This window comes from Megalops cyprinoides, chromosome 8 (genome assembly GCF_013368585.1).
Source record: "Megalops cyprinoides isolate fMegCyp1 chromosome 8, fMegCyp1.pri, whole genome shotgun sequence".
NCBI lineage: Eukaryota > Metazoa > Chordata > Actinopteri > Elopiformes > Megalopidae > Megalops > Megalops cyprinoides.
Window position 1 is genome coordinate 2,933,963 of NC_050590.1, and position 17,066 is coordinate 2,951,028.

Genomic DNA, 17,066 nt, shown 5'->3' on the forward strand with positions numbered 1-17,066 from the left:
GGCTTTACCCCCTAAACCCATCCCTGAAGGGAGCTTCGACATAGCAGGATCTGAGAGCCCAGCCCCGCCCGCTTCACGCCCACAGGTGTGCTCTCTCTTTAAGCCACCGTATGGCACTGGACTACCTCTCTCAGTGCTGAGGCAAAGCTGTAGCGTTACACTGATGTAACTGTATGCTTCCCCGGAGACCCCCTCCCTCTGGCAGTATTTTCCCAGAATCCATTGCTGACTGTCCAGGACCCCTTGCCTCTGGCACCAATTTCCCAGAATCCATTGCTGACTGTCCAGGCCCCCCTCCCTCTGGCAGCCCTCTCTAATAATCTTTCACTGGCTGTTGAGCACCCGCTCCCTCCAGCAGCCTTTTCCCAGAATCCTTTGTTGGCTGTTCCCAGAATCCTCTGCTGCGCGGCAGGGTTACGTGGCGGCCCGGCAGGCGCCAGCCTGGAGACGCAGCGCCCCCTGGCTGTGCAGTGCCCTCAGGGTCCGGAACTCCAGGGGCATGGCGTGGGGGCCCGCTTGAGAGGTGTACTCGTACGTCAGTGTGTCGTAGTAGTGATACTTGACAGGGTTCCCCTGCAGGTCGTGTGGAAACGGCCAGAATCCATAGAGGTGGATCTCCTCGCAGAACCGCGTGGCCAGGGTGTACATCAGCAGGCCTGTCGTCGGCCTCTTGATCAGGATTTTGTTTGTCAGCCAGTACCTGTCAGACAGAGAAACATTCTGAGACTCACCCCGTGGGAAGAAAGCTGCCGTCTCACACAAATCCCCGTGGGAATTTTACATTTCTTTTTAAAAAATTTTGGAATGCCCAATTACCCAATGTTTTTTTCTCAGTTCTCTCCCAAATTTGGAATTGCCAATTGTACAGTTCATGCTCTGCAGCTATGACCCCCACTATCAATGGGGAGGGGGGGCAAGGGTAACATGCCATCCTCTGAGAGACTACACCGTCTTCCTGCACTACCCTGACCAATCAGCAGGGGTCACTGTTAAACTACAGAATGTCCCTGTGCCAACCTACCTTCCCCTATATCCCCAGGGAACAAACCAATTTGTTCCACCACTATGGGATCCTGGTCATGTTTGGCTGATGAAATGGCCGGGATGGACCCTGGGCTGTAGTTTTTAACCTTGAAAACAAGTGCTTTTACCAGCTGAGCCTCACAGGAGAGTGAATTTTACACTTCTAAATATGTATGTATTTACAATGTAACATACGTATTTACATATGACCATACATTCACATGCATTCATCTGTAATATTCTCCAGAGAATAATCATCTCAGAAAGATAAACATATAGCTGCAGAGTGGATTTTCCCCACAGGGAGCTGGGCTTTTCATTAGCCTGAAAACTTGAAGATGCTAGTCAGATCATCTGGAGGTGTGTGTCATTTAAACACCTCATTATGGCTGTTTGAGAGCAACACATGTCACAGCTCCACTGAAGTATGTCAGCAGAGCCAAGCGGTGTGATCTCCCCACCACCCTGGGAGAGACAGACTGAAACAACGAGCTCCAATTAAGCGCACACGGTCACGAGCGCTGACATGCACACAAGCGAAAATACACAAGCTGATAAACACACTGATTTACTCACAGTCTCACAAAGGCATGAGAAGCTACAGAGATATATCTGCACAAAGCACACACACACCCACACACAACTCATGCATATGCACACACATAGGTGCCTGCATGCACAGGCACATGCTGATGCACGATGCATCTGTGTGTTTATGCATCTGATGCACACCCACACACACACACACACATACACACACACACACAGTGCACCCAACACCCTCATCTCGGACCGACCCCCCCCACCACACATGACCTGCCAACTGACAAGTACTCAAGAGGTCTGTCCGGATCCTAGAGAACTACCTGTCATAAGGCTGTTGTTAACAGAGAGACAGATGTACCTTGGTACAAAATATCTCCATAGAGAAATGGAAAGTGCTGCGGTTTGATGGTCTTAGTTGACACAAATCTCTAATCAACCGTTCTGTGTCGGCTTCTCTGAAGTTTCCTCTCTCAAGTGCAGGGATCGACCTAGTTTGTGTGTGTGCATGTTTATGTGTCAGCTGTGACTGAGCAGGTCTATAATTGCCACCCAGCGGGAAGTGAGCCTCTCAGGGCTACAGGAGGACACGTGCAGAGACGGGGGACTGAGTGGACCCAGGGGAATGCAGCCGAGCTTACAGTTACACTCACAGGGAGCACGAAGGCTAGAGCGGAGACCCATACGTATGCACAAAGGCCACCAAAGTACCCCCCAAGACTCAATGGTGTATAAACTGTGTTTAATCAGAGCACAGGACACTACCGGCCAGCAGCCCTTGCCCAGACTCCTTTGCTGGCTATTCACCTATGATTTATGCTGTAATCGGGATTTGACACTTAGCACAGCTAATGGTGTGTTTGTTTCTTTTCACTTTGATGGAGGGACACCTCCTGAGAAGATTCTGGTGGCTTGATTGGAGGCTACCTGAGGCGGTTCCCCTGTGCCCTTCCTAAGTTCCTGAACTGCCCATCCAAGCATCCTCAAGTCTCATTGGCTAAAAAATCCCCCCCTCTCTTTCTGCCTCATTTGTGGCAAGTGTTCTGACACAAGATGGCTGCCACGCATTGCCCGTTGGAGGTGGCTGGCGTGAGTCACCCCTGCCACACTGGACAAAGCCTTGAGAACCATGGATCCGTCCCTGTTCCATCCTGGCAGTGCCAAAACCTGGGATTCGAACCCGCTGCCGCCTGGCGAACAGCCCTTGGCGGGGCGGGGCCTCTTACCCTCGCACGGCGTGCAGCAGGCGCAGGGAGGGCACGGCGGCACGCACGTTGAGGGCGTGCTGCAGGATTAGGCGGACGGCCCACTCCACGCGGTCCTCGCCCCCCTTGGCCATGAAGGCGGGGATCCAGAGCACGCTGCCGTCCAGCCCCCGCAGCCGCTGCAGGAAGCGCTCCCGCCACACCTCGCTCGACAGGTCCTGGAACGCCCGCTGCACCACCGACGGGTTCATCGTCACCAGGCTGGTGCGCCGGCCCACGTCCCGGGCGAACTCCTCCACCGGTGCCAGGTTACACCTGAGAGAGAGGGAGAGAGCAGCATGCTTTAAGCAAACCCTGACCGCATGTTCAGCTAACCCTGACCGCACACTTTATGCAGCAAACCCTGACCGCATGTTCACCTAACCCTGACCACACACTTAATGCACGAACCCTGACCGCATGTTCACCTAACCCTGACCACACACTTTATGCAGCGAACCCTGACCGCATGTTCACCTAACCCTGACCACACACTTTATGCAGCGAACCCTGACTGCATGTTCAGCAAACCCTGACCTTATGCTCAGCTAACCCTGACCACACATTTTATGCAGCAAACCCTGACCGCATCTTCAGAAAACCCTGACCACACACTTTATGCAGCGAACCCTGACCGCATGTTCAGAAAACCCTGACCGCATGTTCAGCTAACCCTGACCACACATTTTATGCAGCAAACCCTGACCGCATGTTCAGAAAACCCTCACCGCATTCTCAGTTAACCCTGACCACACATTTTATGCAGCAAACCCTGACCGCATGTTCTGACCACTCACTTTATGCAGCTAGCACTGACCGCAGGTATTGCTCAACAAAGCCTGACCACATGCGTCAGACATTTAGCCTTGACCACTCACTCAGCAAAGCTCACAGCACACATCACTAACCCTGACCACACACATTCACATTACACACTTCACCAAACCCATTCATTCAGTTAACTCAATTAACACACTCAATAAACCACGGGCATAAATTGAGCTGACCACGCAACTAACCCTAACTGCATACACTCAAGTAATCTTGACCACGCACGCAATCTGTGTTTCATGGTGCAATAAAACCTAGAGCTGGGCCAGCCAACTCCCAGGAGGCCGGACAGTATCTTTTTTTACTCCAGCTGAGCTCCTGATTACCTAATTAAATTAATTAGTGGCTAACTGGATGAGTTTCTCATCTGACCTTGAAGAGGCTGAGGATAAAAACCTGCAAAGCCCGCCTGCATTAATGCTGTCCAGGCCCTGAAGCCGATCAAATGTGGAATGTACATACAATTTACAAAACAAGGACTAAAAGACTACAAGGAATTGCAGAAAAAGAAAAAAATTACCTTAATGTATTAATGCTCAACACCTGTAATCTATAGCCATTCATTCCAAAACCATAATTGCAGGCTTCTAATAGAAGCCCCAGGTTTAATAACAGTGCTCTCAAGTATTTTATTTCTCTTGTTTGCCTGTTAAAAACCACTGTCATGTGTTCAATAAAACCTTGTGGCTGCTGCAATATTATTCATTTCTCCAGGGTATGGATATTTACTGAGGCAATTCTGGCTTAAGCACCTTACCCAAGGGTAAAGCGGCAGTGGCCCAGTGGGGAATCAAACCTACAAACTTTCAGTTACGAGCCCTTCGTCTTACCACTACCAACACACTGCTGCCTATTAGTGCATAAGAATCTCCCTGGGTCCAAATGAGTCGTTAAGTGGCGGTACCATCCCTGGACGAATTATTAGTCCACTCCATTGGCTGATTTCCTTTTTCACTGTTACCTGTAAGAGCGCCGGAGGAACCACAACTCTAATGACCTGTTACAGATCCAGGCTGAGAACTCTCATCTTAGTGGCCTTGCTGCAGTACTTGGCTCATTACATTTCCGAAAGTCCAACAAAGCCTTTTAAAAGTCGAATTTGCACAGCGAGTACTTAATTGCTGAAAGCACTCACTCTTCATTCTAAAGCTCGCAAGCCCTCAGAGACCTGTTGAAGTTAACAGCTATTTGACTGAACTGAAAACAGGTAAAGACTGAAAACTGAAAACAGGTAAAGACTACATTACCCATCCAAAAAAAAAAAAAACTGAAAAAATATTTTTGCAAATATGTTTTCAACTCAATCAGTCCATTTAAAAATGTGTAAATTATTTCTGTTTGGGTACATCATGTCACATTATTGTCATTTAACAGATCTTAGCTCTTAGCCAGAGAGACGTAGGTAGGTTACAATTTTATCCATTCATACAGCTGGGAATTTACTGAGGCAACTGTGGGTTAAGTACCTCACTCAAGGGCGCAACAGCAGTGCCCCAGTGAGGTATCAAACCAGCAACCTTTTTGTTACAATGCCAAACACTTAATTTACTTAATATATTAATATATATTTCAGCAGTGCAGTGTAGTGGCAAGGAGAAAGGCTCATAACCAAAAGGTTGCTGGTTTGTTCCCCTGCTGGGGCAATGCTGTTGTACCCTTGGTCAAGATACTTAACCCACAATTGCCTGCGCTGTATAATGGCGACAACTGTGACGTATGGAAGTTGCTCTGGAGAAGAGCAACTGCTAAATGACAATGGTGTAAATTCTTTTTATACGGGTTAACAACCAGTCAACGGAAAGAGGGCTGAAACAATGTGTGCTAACAACAGAGGTGCAATGTTAGTATGCAATACCTTCACGCTGATTTTCAGCTTGTCGCTAGATGATTGATGTGTTATGTCGTATGTCGTGCAGCTGACGGGTGCAATGCTGAAACTCTGCCCTTGTTCTATTCACTTTCATGGCGCTCCTGCCACGAACACCCTGTCAGTCTCTCTGGACGAGGGCGTCTGTCAGATGGGTACATGCTAACAGCTACGCGGCGTGACCCAGCCGTCAGGCCGCACCTGATGATGAAGTCGTGGGCGTCGATCTCGCGGCCGCAGCTGCTGTTGAGCAGGATGCCGGAGTTTCCCACGATGGCGCACCGCTGGTGGTGCTGGCCCTTCATCGGGGAGACGGCCGGCAGCAGCCGGTACAGGCTCTCCGACACGTTCGTGGTGCTCTGTCGGTCAAAGACGTAGTGGACCACATCGCCAGGCTTCAGCGCCCCCTTCAGGATGGAGATGTCCCTCTCTGCGTCCAGGAACTTCAGGATGTTCTTCCTGGGAGAGAGGACACAGCACATTACATTACATTATTAGCATTTAGCAGACGCTGTTATCCACAGTGGCTTACATCATTTACAGGTTTTTACAATGTTATCCATTTATACAGATGGATATTCACTGAGGTAACTGTGAGCTAAGTAGCTTGGCCAATGGTACAGCAGGCAACCTTTTGGTTATGAGTCCTGCTCCTTAACCACTACACTACCGCATTAATACAGGGAAATGGAGTTTGAGGAGGTGGGCTTTCAGTCTGTGATGGAATGTGGCTAGCGATTCAGCTGCTCTGACCACAACAGGATTCTCATTCCACCACACAGGGGCCACAAAGGACAGAGGATGTGACCAGGATGCGTAATCGTGGCACGGCATGGCATGGGATTACCTGATGGAGCTGGAGAGGGTCCTGTTAAAGCTCCACTCGTCCGAGAGCTGTCCCGAGCTGTTCCTGGGAGGAGAGGGAAGGCCGCACCCTGATTCGGCTCTCGGAGTCGGGTCCGCCACCATACCAACATCCCTAAACGCAGGAGAACAGAACAAATCTCTCTGTCTCGCACCTCTGTTCCACCGAGCGAGGATGCTGCACCTCCCTGCAATACCATGCAGCTCTCTGGGGAAGAAACTAGGCAGCTGACGGTGCAACGAAATTTGGACAAAGACGCTACTCAGAGCCTCACACTGAGCGTTCTTCCCACACAAGCAAGGCAAGGTTCACGAGGACAGGACCGGTGGTGGTCTGTGTCACTGTCATTCCTGTACATCGAGCTCAAATATGACACATGACAACAGTGTCCCAGTGGGTCCCACTGTCACAAGCATCTGGGTTAGAGCTCTCTGCTGCAGACAGCCGGAAAGGAAACAACGCAATTTTCATTTCTGACTAGCACCTCTCACATACTTTTGATTTTGACAGTGTTCCTAATTGAAGGATTGTTTCATTAGCCAAGCATCGTTTGGTAATCCATACCTGTGTTCCACACCCACAGAGAGTTGGCACGTTTCTATGGCAACCGCCGATTTAATGAGTTCTTATCATGCCTCAGGTAAAAAGTGAATAAGAACTTAATGAGAACCCTGAGAATTTCTGCCAACATGCTGGGAGCTGGGTAATATTCTCTGCGTTTCTAAATATAAACTCGGAGGCATCTCAGTCCCAGTCCTGGGGAGGCTCTGATGTCTCTCTGCTTCTGTTCCAGCCAGGTTCTTGAACCGCCTGAGTACAATAATCACTCTCCATTCAACAAATGCAGCCACCCACCCCTGTCTTGAGCGGCAAGCTGCTTCAAAACAGCCCAGCGCCACTGCTGTTGACTGGCCCTGTGGTCTGTGGGTAAAAACACGTCACATGCACAAGGAAGAGAGGAACATCAAACGCACCTGCTCGACTTGGGAGTGAAGCTCTGTGGGTAACGTTTCTTCACGCCTCCCCGAGTCCTGAAGTAAGAGAAGAAAAAGAAATCCTCATCGTAATCCTGAGCTGACAATTGTGAGAGTATTTCGATAAAACGTGAAGAAGGACAGCTGTTATGGGCTTTAAAAAAACTTAGGCTCGTAAACGAGTAGTTGGCTCACTGTGTATAAAGGGACAGACTTTCAGTGAACAGTACAGATAAGACAGATCTTACACTGAAATCACAACACCGATATAGGCTTATCACAGCAAAGGTAAGAGACAAAAAGCTGATATACCATTGCAATCAAAAGTATTGCATTGGTATGGAACCATAAGACAACCAGATATAAATCTCAAAATATTCAAGAACTGTTCTGTCTTTAAACCTGTAGGATATGACCACAATTCTACATAACTCTACATTGTGAGGCTTGGTCAGTTTGCTCTTAAATGCTTGGACATGTTTAATCATCCTTATTTATAAGACTGCACAAGGAAAGCATATCGGAGCACTTAATATATTGGTCAATCCTACTGAACTTTTTCACTAGTTTTATTCCAGAAAGCTACTCAGAAACAGCAGGAGCAGAACGCGAACATGTCCGCACGCTGTCACGGAATCGCACAAAAAGGCTGTGAAATCTCCTCTGTGCCGTTTTAAACGCATTCACCGAGAACAAGCTGTGCACCATCGGCCATTTGAAAAGAACATTCAGAACCGATGCGCAGAAAAACACGAAATCACAAAAAAACTTCACACTTCACATTTACAAATGAAATTTGTACTGGAGCTGTGGTCACAGCAAGTCAAAACACTGTGAGATAATAAGCATGCTAAAAATAATAATAAGAACCTGGGTCTGTAATTCATTGACAGAGTGACCCGATTGAGCTCCATTTATCAAAATCATATGTGTGCACTCCTCTTCTCGTACAGAGAGCCCCACGATACAGCAGGGCTGTATCTAGTAATGGAAAATGCCACATGCGTTTCAGAACCTTTCGAAAACAGGAACGTACGTGGAGCGGAGATAAACGGAACAGATCAATGTGGGGAATACAGAGCCCTCTCCACAGGCGGCCTCTTCTGTCCCTCACAAGACTGGGAATGAGGTGTGGAAAAAAACTGAAGAGTGTAGTCTTGCATCAAGCAAAAAAGTCATTACCTGGGTAAGAAATATCAGTGACACAGTCCAAACACAGGCTCTATTCCCAGCACTGTCAAATCTGTGATAAATATGAATTCCATTACAATATGTATGCAGCAACTCATTAAAAAGAGGCATTTGAGACACATTAAGCTGAAGTAGAGGATGCCTCTTTTACTCCCCTGATGGTGTTAAACCTGTTTTTTTTTTTCCTGATTAACAGGGCTCGGCCAGTGTTTGACACTGTGGCTTGTTTCCATCAGCTACATCGAGCTGCTTGTTGATCACCTCAGCAAACAGGGAACCATCTACAAGATAAACTAAATTTCCTTCCATCAGCTTGAAGTGCAGTTAGTAAGGGAAAGATGCCAGATTTCAGTTCTCGTTTCCCATTAGACTCGTTCAGAGTTGAAAGCTACACGTAACCACAAGTGCAACTGCTAGCAAGTGGCTAGGAAGCTTGGTGGGCAAAACAAAGATCCAACAGGTTTTGTTCCCCTCCTGAGATCCGCCTGCAACATGTATTCTGTGTCTGATAATTGTTAGTAATCTTTCCTCGTTTTGCTGTTTTAATTCACTTGTATCTGGCAATTAACCATGCATGAAAGAGCTCAGCGTGACAAGAACAGAAATGAAAGCTTTTCCCTCCCTCTCGCGGGCAGGAGAAGGAGGCCTCTGCCTGGCTGGACGCGTTCCATGTTTACTGTAAAGATCTGCTCCGCTCACGGGAGACCCGCGCGATTCAGCTGCCTTTGAGCCAGGCCACCTCCTCCTTCATCAGTTCCACAAGCACACCTCCTCTTGTCGCCACACACTGGTCACATGGAGTACCAGGGAGCCAAGATGTTGCCAAAGTGACCATCCTTCATCCCCTCCTCTGCTGCCTTTTGAGCAAGGCCACCGCTCAACCGTGGCTGAACGTTGCCGATGGAAACACGCCATAGGCTGCGTGTATGTAGCCCGCCTTTGAGACAACAGGTCTATCAGACTCAGGGAGTACTGAGGATTTCAGCCACAGCGCTCAGAAGTATCTGAAGAAATGAGAATTCCTTGTTGTCTCTGGGCAGTTTCCAAGCAATAAATCAAACCTCAACCCCCGTGCCCCTCACACCTGATGAACAAACACCTCTCTGCTGCGAATGCAGAGACGGCCAGCGAACAGGACATCTGAGTGCCCTGCTGGTTGATTCCTAGCTCCCCGAATGCGGTGTGCTGAGCCTAATTTTGGTATCAGTTTTGTGTGGTTGTTGTTGAGAGATTAAGTGACTTCCCGTTCTTGGACTGGTTTCCATTTTTAAAAAAAATCTTTCATAAACAAAAGCAACTGGAACAGATCACCACTCCATTATGAACAGTGGAGTTCCAACTAGTTTTTGGAACCTGTCCTTATTTTCCATCCGGTGTCTCAATAAACATGGTAAACATGTGGTACATGGCGATATGTATTTGAATGACCTAAAAACGATATTTTCTAAGCCTTTGCCCTAACACATTTAGCTGCTTATATAAAGAAATAACCGTTCTTCAATGTTAATTCAGTGATCCTGAAACTGTACAACGTTGCGCTAGCCTACTATATACCTCCTGCTGGACAGACGGCTAGAACGTCCCCCCTTGAGACGCACCTATTCTGACGACGCTTATCGCGCCCGCGAGAGCAAGTTGCACTGAAATATGATGATGGTCCAGGGTGTATATTCGGAAAATACAGGGTAGAAGCCATTAGCCATAGCCATCACGACCGATCTCCAAACTCACTTCCATACTCCACACAGTCCCAGACACACAATCTCTTACTTTTTTATTTGTGTCAATTAAGTTTACATTCCCACTAAAAACTGATTTATATGCAGTTTCCTCGGGGACATCGTAGGTGCCGGTTTACACGCACGTCTAATATCATTCCTGCCCCGTAAGAAGGACATAAACTGTGCTTTGGTGAACTCACCAAAGATTCGCGATTGCTACATTCACCGCAGGGCTATTAAGATCTACACTGCCGTGCTCGCATTGTAATGAAGGCGTGTCTTTCTGAAGATGTTGGTTTACAACGGCGCCTCAGCTACGGTATGGAAATGTCACAAACTAAACTGGAAATTTACCTAAATAAGGTAATTTATCGTCCTAAACGGCACGGGTCTTTGTAAATGGGCTACTTAAACAATACTGAGCAAGTTCTGTGTCGCTTAGGTAACTACCATGAGGAGTGTACTATCGGTTCAATGTACTGTTATCGCAACAAAGGTTTAACGGAACCAGACACTTATCATTGCCCACCTCTTTTGATACCTACCTTTCCGTTAAGTGAACTTCTGAACTTGCCAACCGAAACAGACGGGGTATGGTGCTATAGTAGTGGTACCTCACAACATTACGACACAATGAGCCCTTTCCTTTTAGACAGACACCAAGCTATACTGTCTGTGGGGGGGAAGGCTAGGCTAACAACTGCTGCGTCCACGCGACATGCGAAGAATAGCTAGCTAGGTAGTGTTTGCAAGAACACGAGACGACTGAGAATAAACGCACAGCTATACATACCCAATTTCTTCTTCGACTTCAGAAATGTCAGCAATAATTAAGAATATTACAAGTAATATCACAATTCCGAACATCAATGATCGGAATTCAAACGACATGACTCAATTGTTTTCCAATGATCAATCTTTAAAAAAAATCAACAGCTCGCTACATGGTAGCGATATAAAATCCATTCCCTTCTCGGACTTTCAGGCAGTTGTCGGTAGCAAGCCATTGTGCTCGATGTGCTTCGATAGTTGTTCTTCAGTATGATTTCAGCCCACTCCATGCGGTGTGTGTTTGGATTTCCTTTGTTGGTTTTCTTCTTACTTGTGCCGTGTGTTGTCATATGGATGAAAACGCAATCAGTTCCAAGAAAACAATTCCCAGGTTGGGGTCCGCCTCCGTCGCTACCCTCTCCTGTCTCTCTCTCTCTCTTGCTTTCCTCTCGCTGTGTCCCCGGGGGAGCTACACCGTTTCATTTATACCCCTGGTCCACTCAAACTTTCAATGCAACTACAAGAGAAAGCCTCACTGGGATTTTCGCCAAGCAATAAGGAGTCGTAGCTATTAAAACCTTAAAGGTACAGCAAGCGCTACACGCCTGTGGTCTAATTATGTATAACCTTAGCAGGTAAAGGAGAACGGTTCACCAGCAAAGGACTTGATTTTATTATTTCATTTTTATGAATATTGCTGTTTCTGTTAACTATTAAGTGTATCCTTCAAAAAAACGAAACAAACAAATAATAACATATGTATATGTTTATGTATATAATGTAGGCTATATATATATGTAGCCTACGTAGCCTATTCAAACTATGTGCAAATCTGTAAATGTTCCTCGTGTGCTATATTAATAACTCATCATAGTGCTTGAGTGGTGTCTTATAAAGTGCCGTTTCATCACTGTACCTTCTAATCTGGCATTGGCCAGATTCTGCTTTACTCTCTTTACACTACAGCTACTCCTAAATGAGCGGCACCTTCACGTCCACCCATCATTTGTAACATAACCATTCCAGTTCGAGTACAGGTGGTTTGCTCAACTTTAATCATATTTTCCTCTCTGATTCTCTTAAATCAATTTTTTGGACTTTGTGTACTTTATTTAGGCTTACCGTTCCTAGCTGTGTTAATGATATGCAGTTTTTTTTTTCAGTGAATTAATTACGCTATGTTATGTTAATTTTATGTATTTGACTTTTGAGGGTTGGTTTCTTAGAGCTTCTTTTAGGGCAAAAGTACGCATACGTTTTAGCTAAATTGAGTAACATTTCCATGGAAACATGACTGTGAGCTGTGAGGTAATAAAAAAAGGGGGGGGGGGGGGGGGGGGGTGAGACGAGACACATTTTTGGCGCACTACACTTCAACTTCAAAGCCTTCCATTTTATCAAACGCTCTCTGACACACTTGGTTACCGTAGGATGGCAGAGTGCATGTGTTATTGTTCTTCAATTCCTGCTGGAGGATATATCCTCAGTGCTGTGTGTGCGTGTAAGTGTGTGTGTGTGCGCGCGCGTGTGTTAGCCACAGGGGAACGGGTGGAAGTGGGCATCTATCATGAAAAATAATTAGTAGCTGTCACTCAAGCAAGGCTTCGTCCAAAGATTCAATATTTTTATAGAGAGATGTATCTGAATTGGGGCATCACAGAATCACTTTGCGGCCAGCACACAGAAAGATCTGGGTCTTACATTATTATTTTAGCGTTTTTTAAATTATTTTTTAAGAATAATACATCTTGTGTACCACACTTGTCCCACGATTCCTTGTCTAGAGGCACATAAACCAGGGAATTGTGTGTTTTAGATCTTTGTGAATATAACATCCCTCTGTTCAGCCCAGAACTGTACACAGCAGTTACAGACTGGAAAATATAATTAGGCAACCAGACAACATGATCGGTTAATGTATTTTGTGTATATAAATTATTAAGATCTAAAATTAGATTTCAATTTAGGAGTATTTCATCGCATGGTTCTTCGGGCCGCCCACTACATTCGATCTGTCGTATACCTAAAAACCGCTGAATGAGTTGGCCTACCTCATCTCATCACCATCTTCAACATCTCTGACCTCACTTCCAGTGAGTTTTCCCTCCACCCCATAGTTGTCCATCCATTAGAGGGAGGTGACAGAGTTCATTCTTTGCTTCTGCCTGAATGCTACATCCAAGAACCAGCCAAGAGGAGACCCTTGTGCTATGCATCAGTATTCTCCCAAAAAAAGAGAAAATTTGTGTAGACACTCTTATCCAAAGCAAATTAACATCAGTTACAATTTGTATCTGTTTATACACCTGCACATTTACTAAGACAATTGTGGGTTAAATACGTTGCCACAGCAGCGTCCCATTGGGGGGTTGAGCCCGCTACCTTTCGGCTACGATTCCTGCTTATCCTTACCACTACACCACACTGCTGCCCGTAGTAGCAAAATCGCGAGCGCTCAGCTTTGCGCGTGCAGCGCGCTTGTTTTATTTACCGCGCGGCTGAGCGAGTGGAGACGAGTTGTGCCGGCTCTGCGGATTCTTGATTTACGGCAGCGCAGTTAAATTAGAGAAGGAGGTCCCTGGATCGTAAACATTTACAGAGGTATTTTGTCACTTCTTCGCATCAATATACTGTCACTCATTTTTTACCTCTGTTGACACCTATAAAAATTAAAACTGCCTCGGACGAAAAAAAAAAACATTAACCCTGCAGTAAATCTGTGAGGCGTCTCCGTGAAAGTTTTCCCTGAGACAGATACTGTGGCATTCAGAAAGTGTTACCTGCTGACGAGATTTAAAAGAAGAAGCCTAAGGCAAGTCTATGCGGGAATATAACTCAGGGAAAGGGACTAGTTGTATGTTTCAGGCAGTTATGAATCAGCATTGCGAAGCCCACTGACTGTTCTGTCCTCCGATTAAAACCATTCAGCACGGTTTCTTTTCAAGTACATTAGCCTGAAAATGTCAAATTTTCTTCAAGCTGCAGTTACGTTGAAATTTCATTTGCCATTATCCACCACAGAGCATGTCTTGATGGCCTTTGAAAATACGTGAGTTTTAGATAGATCTTTCATCTTAAAACCCAGCACTCTGGCATATCTGCCAATTAAAATGAAAACACGCGATAATCTACTTGCCATATCTTTTTCTGAGGAATCACAGTTTTGAAACGATTTAGAAGTCCAGTTATTCACAATTCCTATGAAGCAAGTCTATTGCTATCGTGGTTATAGCTGGGATAGGCAGTAATATCAATGCGAGGCCACGGAAGAGGCCAACAATAGACACGTGCAGTATGCTAGCACCGCAGTACCTTGTACAGCACGCTTTTAATGTTGATTTACACAGTGTCCATTCGGCCGTGTCTGAAAAAAAATGCTGAAGACAGAAAGCCTCACAGTGTTCTCATCGGTGTGTCATTTTTGAAGCGCTGATAAAACAGCCAGACGCCATTGGGTCGTTAATCACTGGCGCTCAAGCGTCCGCCCGCATTGACAGGGTCCGAGTATTAGATTATGCAAAAGCACAGCAAAAAAAAAAATAATAGTAATAAAAAAATGTTCCGTCACTTTAACAATAACATGGACGGACAGGCTATTCATCTCTGCTGCTCCTCGACCCCCTGGTCCGTTATATTAACCCACAGCGCGCTGTGAGGCTGTTAAAGGAAGTCTAATGCGCTTGTCCTAAAGTAACGTTAGAAGTTGTCTGACTGCCACTGTCTGACGGAGGTACATGGAAATTTATCTTTGATTTTGGTTATCGAAAGGGGACAACAAATGTCCATTTATTTATATATTTATTTAATTGTTTATTTATTTTTGCTTGTTTGTAATCTCCCCTTGCCATAACTTGAAGGAGTCTGGACCTAGTAAATCGTTGTGCCAAACGTTATTCGAGGGGAATGATCTTAATGTTCAAGCCGTGTTTACCATGGCAGAATCCTAAATCATTTCTTGGGTTTTTGGACAGGTTGGTTCGGTGGAGTGGGTGAGCGAGCACAAGGTGTTCTTCAAAAAAAAGAACAAAATTAGAAGGTCATGTTTCCATACACAAACCTCATTCAACCGAGAAACGATAGAGTATCTGCACTGACGTCTGTTCACAGTAGGAAGATTCTCGTTTTGACATTACTGTGTACCGACACAAAAAGTATGTCAGAGAAAACATTTGGATGAAAACAAACACCTTAAAGTTCGACTTTTCACTCCAATCCGCCTTTAGAGGAAGCAGTAGTCACTTGTAGTAAATACGCAACACAAAGGCAAAGCCGAGTCTCAAGGGGTCGTAGCAGTTAAATGGTGAAGCAGAAACTGTATAATCAATTCCGAGTGAGATAAGATGGAAAGAAAAATAAACAGAATCTTAATGAAGCAAACGTACTACAAGTCACGCCTTTCATCGCTGACCCAAAAATCATTAAATCCCAAGAAAGGCGAGCCAAGCAAAAAGGGGCAGATATTTTATACTTTAATCTTCAGCTACAATTAAAGTGCTCTTAAGGGATCCTCCAAGCCGGAGGACTCAGAGAGACGGCTTCACAGATCCGAGCCTTCTCCAAGACCGGGAGTGCCGGTGGGGATTAAAGATGTGGATTAGTTTTCGTACTAAAAATGTCTGTCTTTTTCAATGTGTGCAAACATGAAAGGATGTTTTTAATCCCTTTTGGTGTTTTTAAACATGGTTACAGATTAAAGGGGTGCAAGGGTCTTGCGTCTGGAGGCAGCGTTGCGGAGGTCACCCCCGCCGGAAATAAATAAATAAAACAAGTGACAGTACGGTTGTCCTGTCAAATACAAATCTCCAAAGTCTGTGTAAGGCAAAGACAAATGAAGAACCTCATATCTAATGCGTCTGCCACAGTGTTTTCAAGTTATATTCTGATCGAGAGCTAGTCACATGCTTCTGACTCGACAACGACCTTTGGAAATATGTGTTTAATATAAATGTAGTAGTTACATTCTCAAATGTGTCTGAATATTACGAGGATAATCCACACTTAAATGACTAATTTAATATCGTAGTAGAAATAACTCTGAAACGACAGAACTGAACATTTCCGGCTTTGTACTTTATACTTCCTGCTGAATAATGCAGCAGAGAGCACGTGCATATCTTGCAGGGAAAAGAAGAACCTTCCTTGAAGTGCGGCCAAGTACATTAGGTAAAAAAGGACCTTTGCATCGTGCGTATCAACCCATTCATGTCTTTTCTTCAACTGCCACCGTCAGAACCCTTGTTTTCTGTTTTCAAGCTTTATAAAAAAGGCAGGAAATGGCACATTGGTAAGGCCACGGCATATTAATGTGAGCAAACATTTCTCGAAATGTCTGCCAGTTCGACGTGACATTTTAAACCGTTATTCTGAACGACACAGAGGTCGTTTTAGCAGCTTGCTAGTTGGCCAGCAGGTGGCAGTGCGGAGAGCGTCCATTTGAATTCAGGTCTGCTGGGTCATAGAGGGATGATGATTGACAACCCAGTGAGCCATGACAAAAGGTGCTCACCAGCAGATGGACTTCTGGGCCCAAACCATGAAATATTCAGACAAGTGCTGATGGGCCTCTGTCTCCCAATGACTGGACGTTCTTTGAATTCCAATGACACGGCCAGCGCTCTCTGACAACTTCAGAATGTCAAGTGAGCATTCAGCATTCAGCTCAGAAAGGATTCAGCGCGGCAAATACAACAGCTTGCAATCTACTCCACCTTTATAATTTTCAATGCCACATTCTTTTTTCGCAGTGCACATGTCGCAGTTCAGCATGGATATGAATGGCAGAGTTTCCGTTTCACCGCAGGTAATGGCATCAGAACAAATCTGACTGGGTGAGGTAATCAGCGAAGATTCATGGTCCTGCAGAGTCACTGAAGTGCACATAGTCTGTACGAACAAAAAGACCACTGCACAATCAATGTGGATACACTTGACAATGGACCAAAGTCCAAAGGTTTTCAAAGTTAAACATCCACACTGTCCCCTACGGAAACCAAAAATGCAAAAAATTATAAAGGATATGTATTCTCATCTCAGTGG

General features: G+C 45.6%; 1 protein-coding gene across 1 annotated transcript; it reads right to left on the reverse strand.

Moving 5' to 3' along the window:
- Window positions 1-414: 414 nt before the first annotated feature.
- On the reverse strand, window positions 415-11,530 carry LOC118782329 (alpha-2,8-sialyltransferase 8B-like). Its single transcript, XM_036535642.1, has 6 exons — window positions 11,053-11,530; window positions 7,348-7,404; window positions 6,356-6,487; window positions 5,710-5,967; window positions 2,793-3,086; window positions 415-700 (listed from the first exon to the last, which is right to left on the reverse strand). The coding sequence occupies exons 1-6, from the start codon at window positions 11,148-11,150 to the stop codon at window positions 415-417; spliced, it is 1,125 nt and encodes a 374-aa protein (XP_036391535.1). The 5' UTR covers window positions 11,151-11,530.
- Window positions 11,531-17,066: the final 5,536 nt, after the last annotated feature.

What these genes read in the sequence shown, in the direction of transcription:
- LOC118782329 (XM_036535642.1), bottom strand. Translation starts at nt 11,150, where the DNA reads ATGTCGTTTGAATTCCGATCATTGATGTTCGGAATTGTGATATTACTT. An exon ending in ACCCTCTCCAGCTCCATCAG is followed by an intron (nt 5,968 to 6,355) that starts GTAATCCCATGC and finishes CCTCTCTCCCAG; the next exon opens with GAAGAACATCCTGAAGTTCC. An exon ending in GCCCACGACTTCATCATCAG is followed by an intron (nt 3,087 to 5,709) that starts GTGCGGCCTGAC and finishes CCTCTCTCTCAG; the next exon opens with GTGTAACCTGGCACCGGTGG.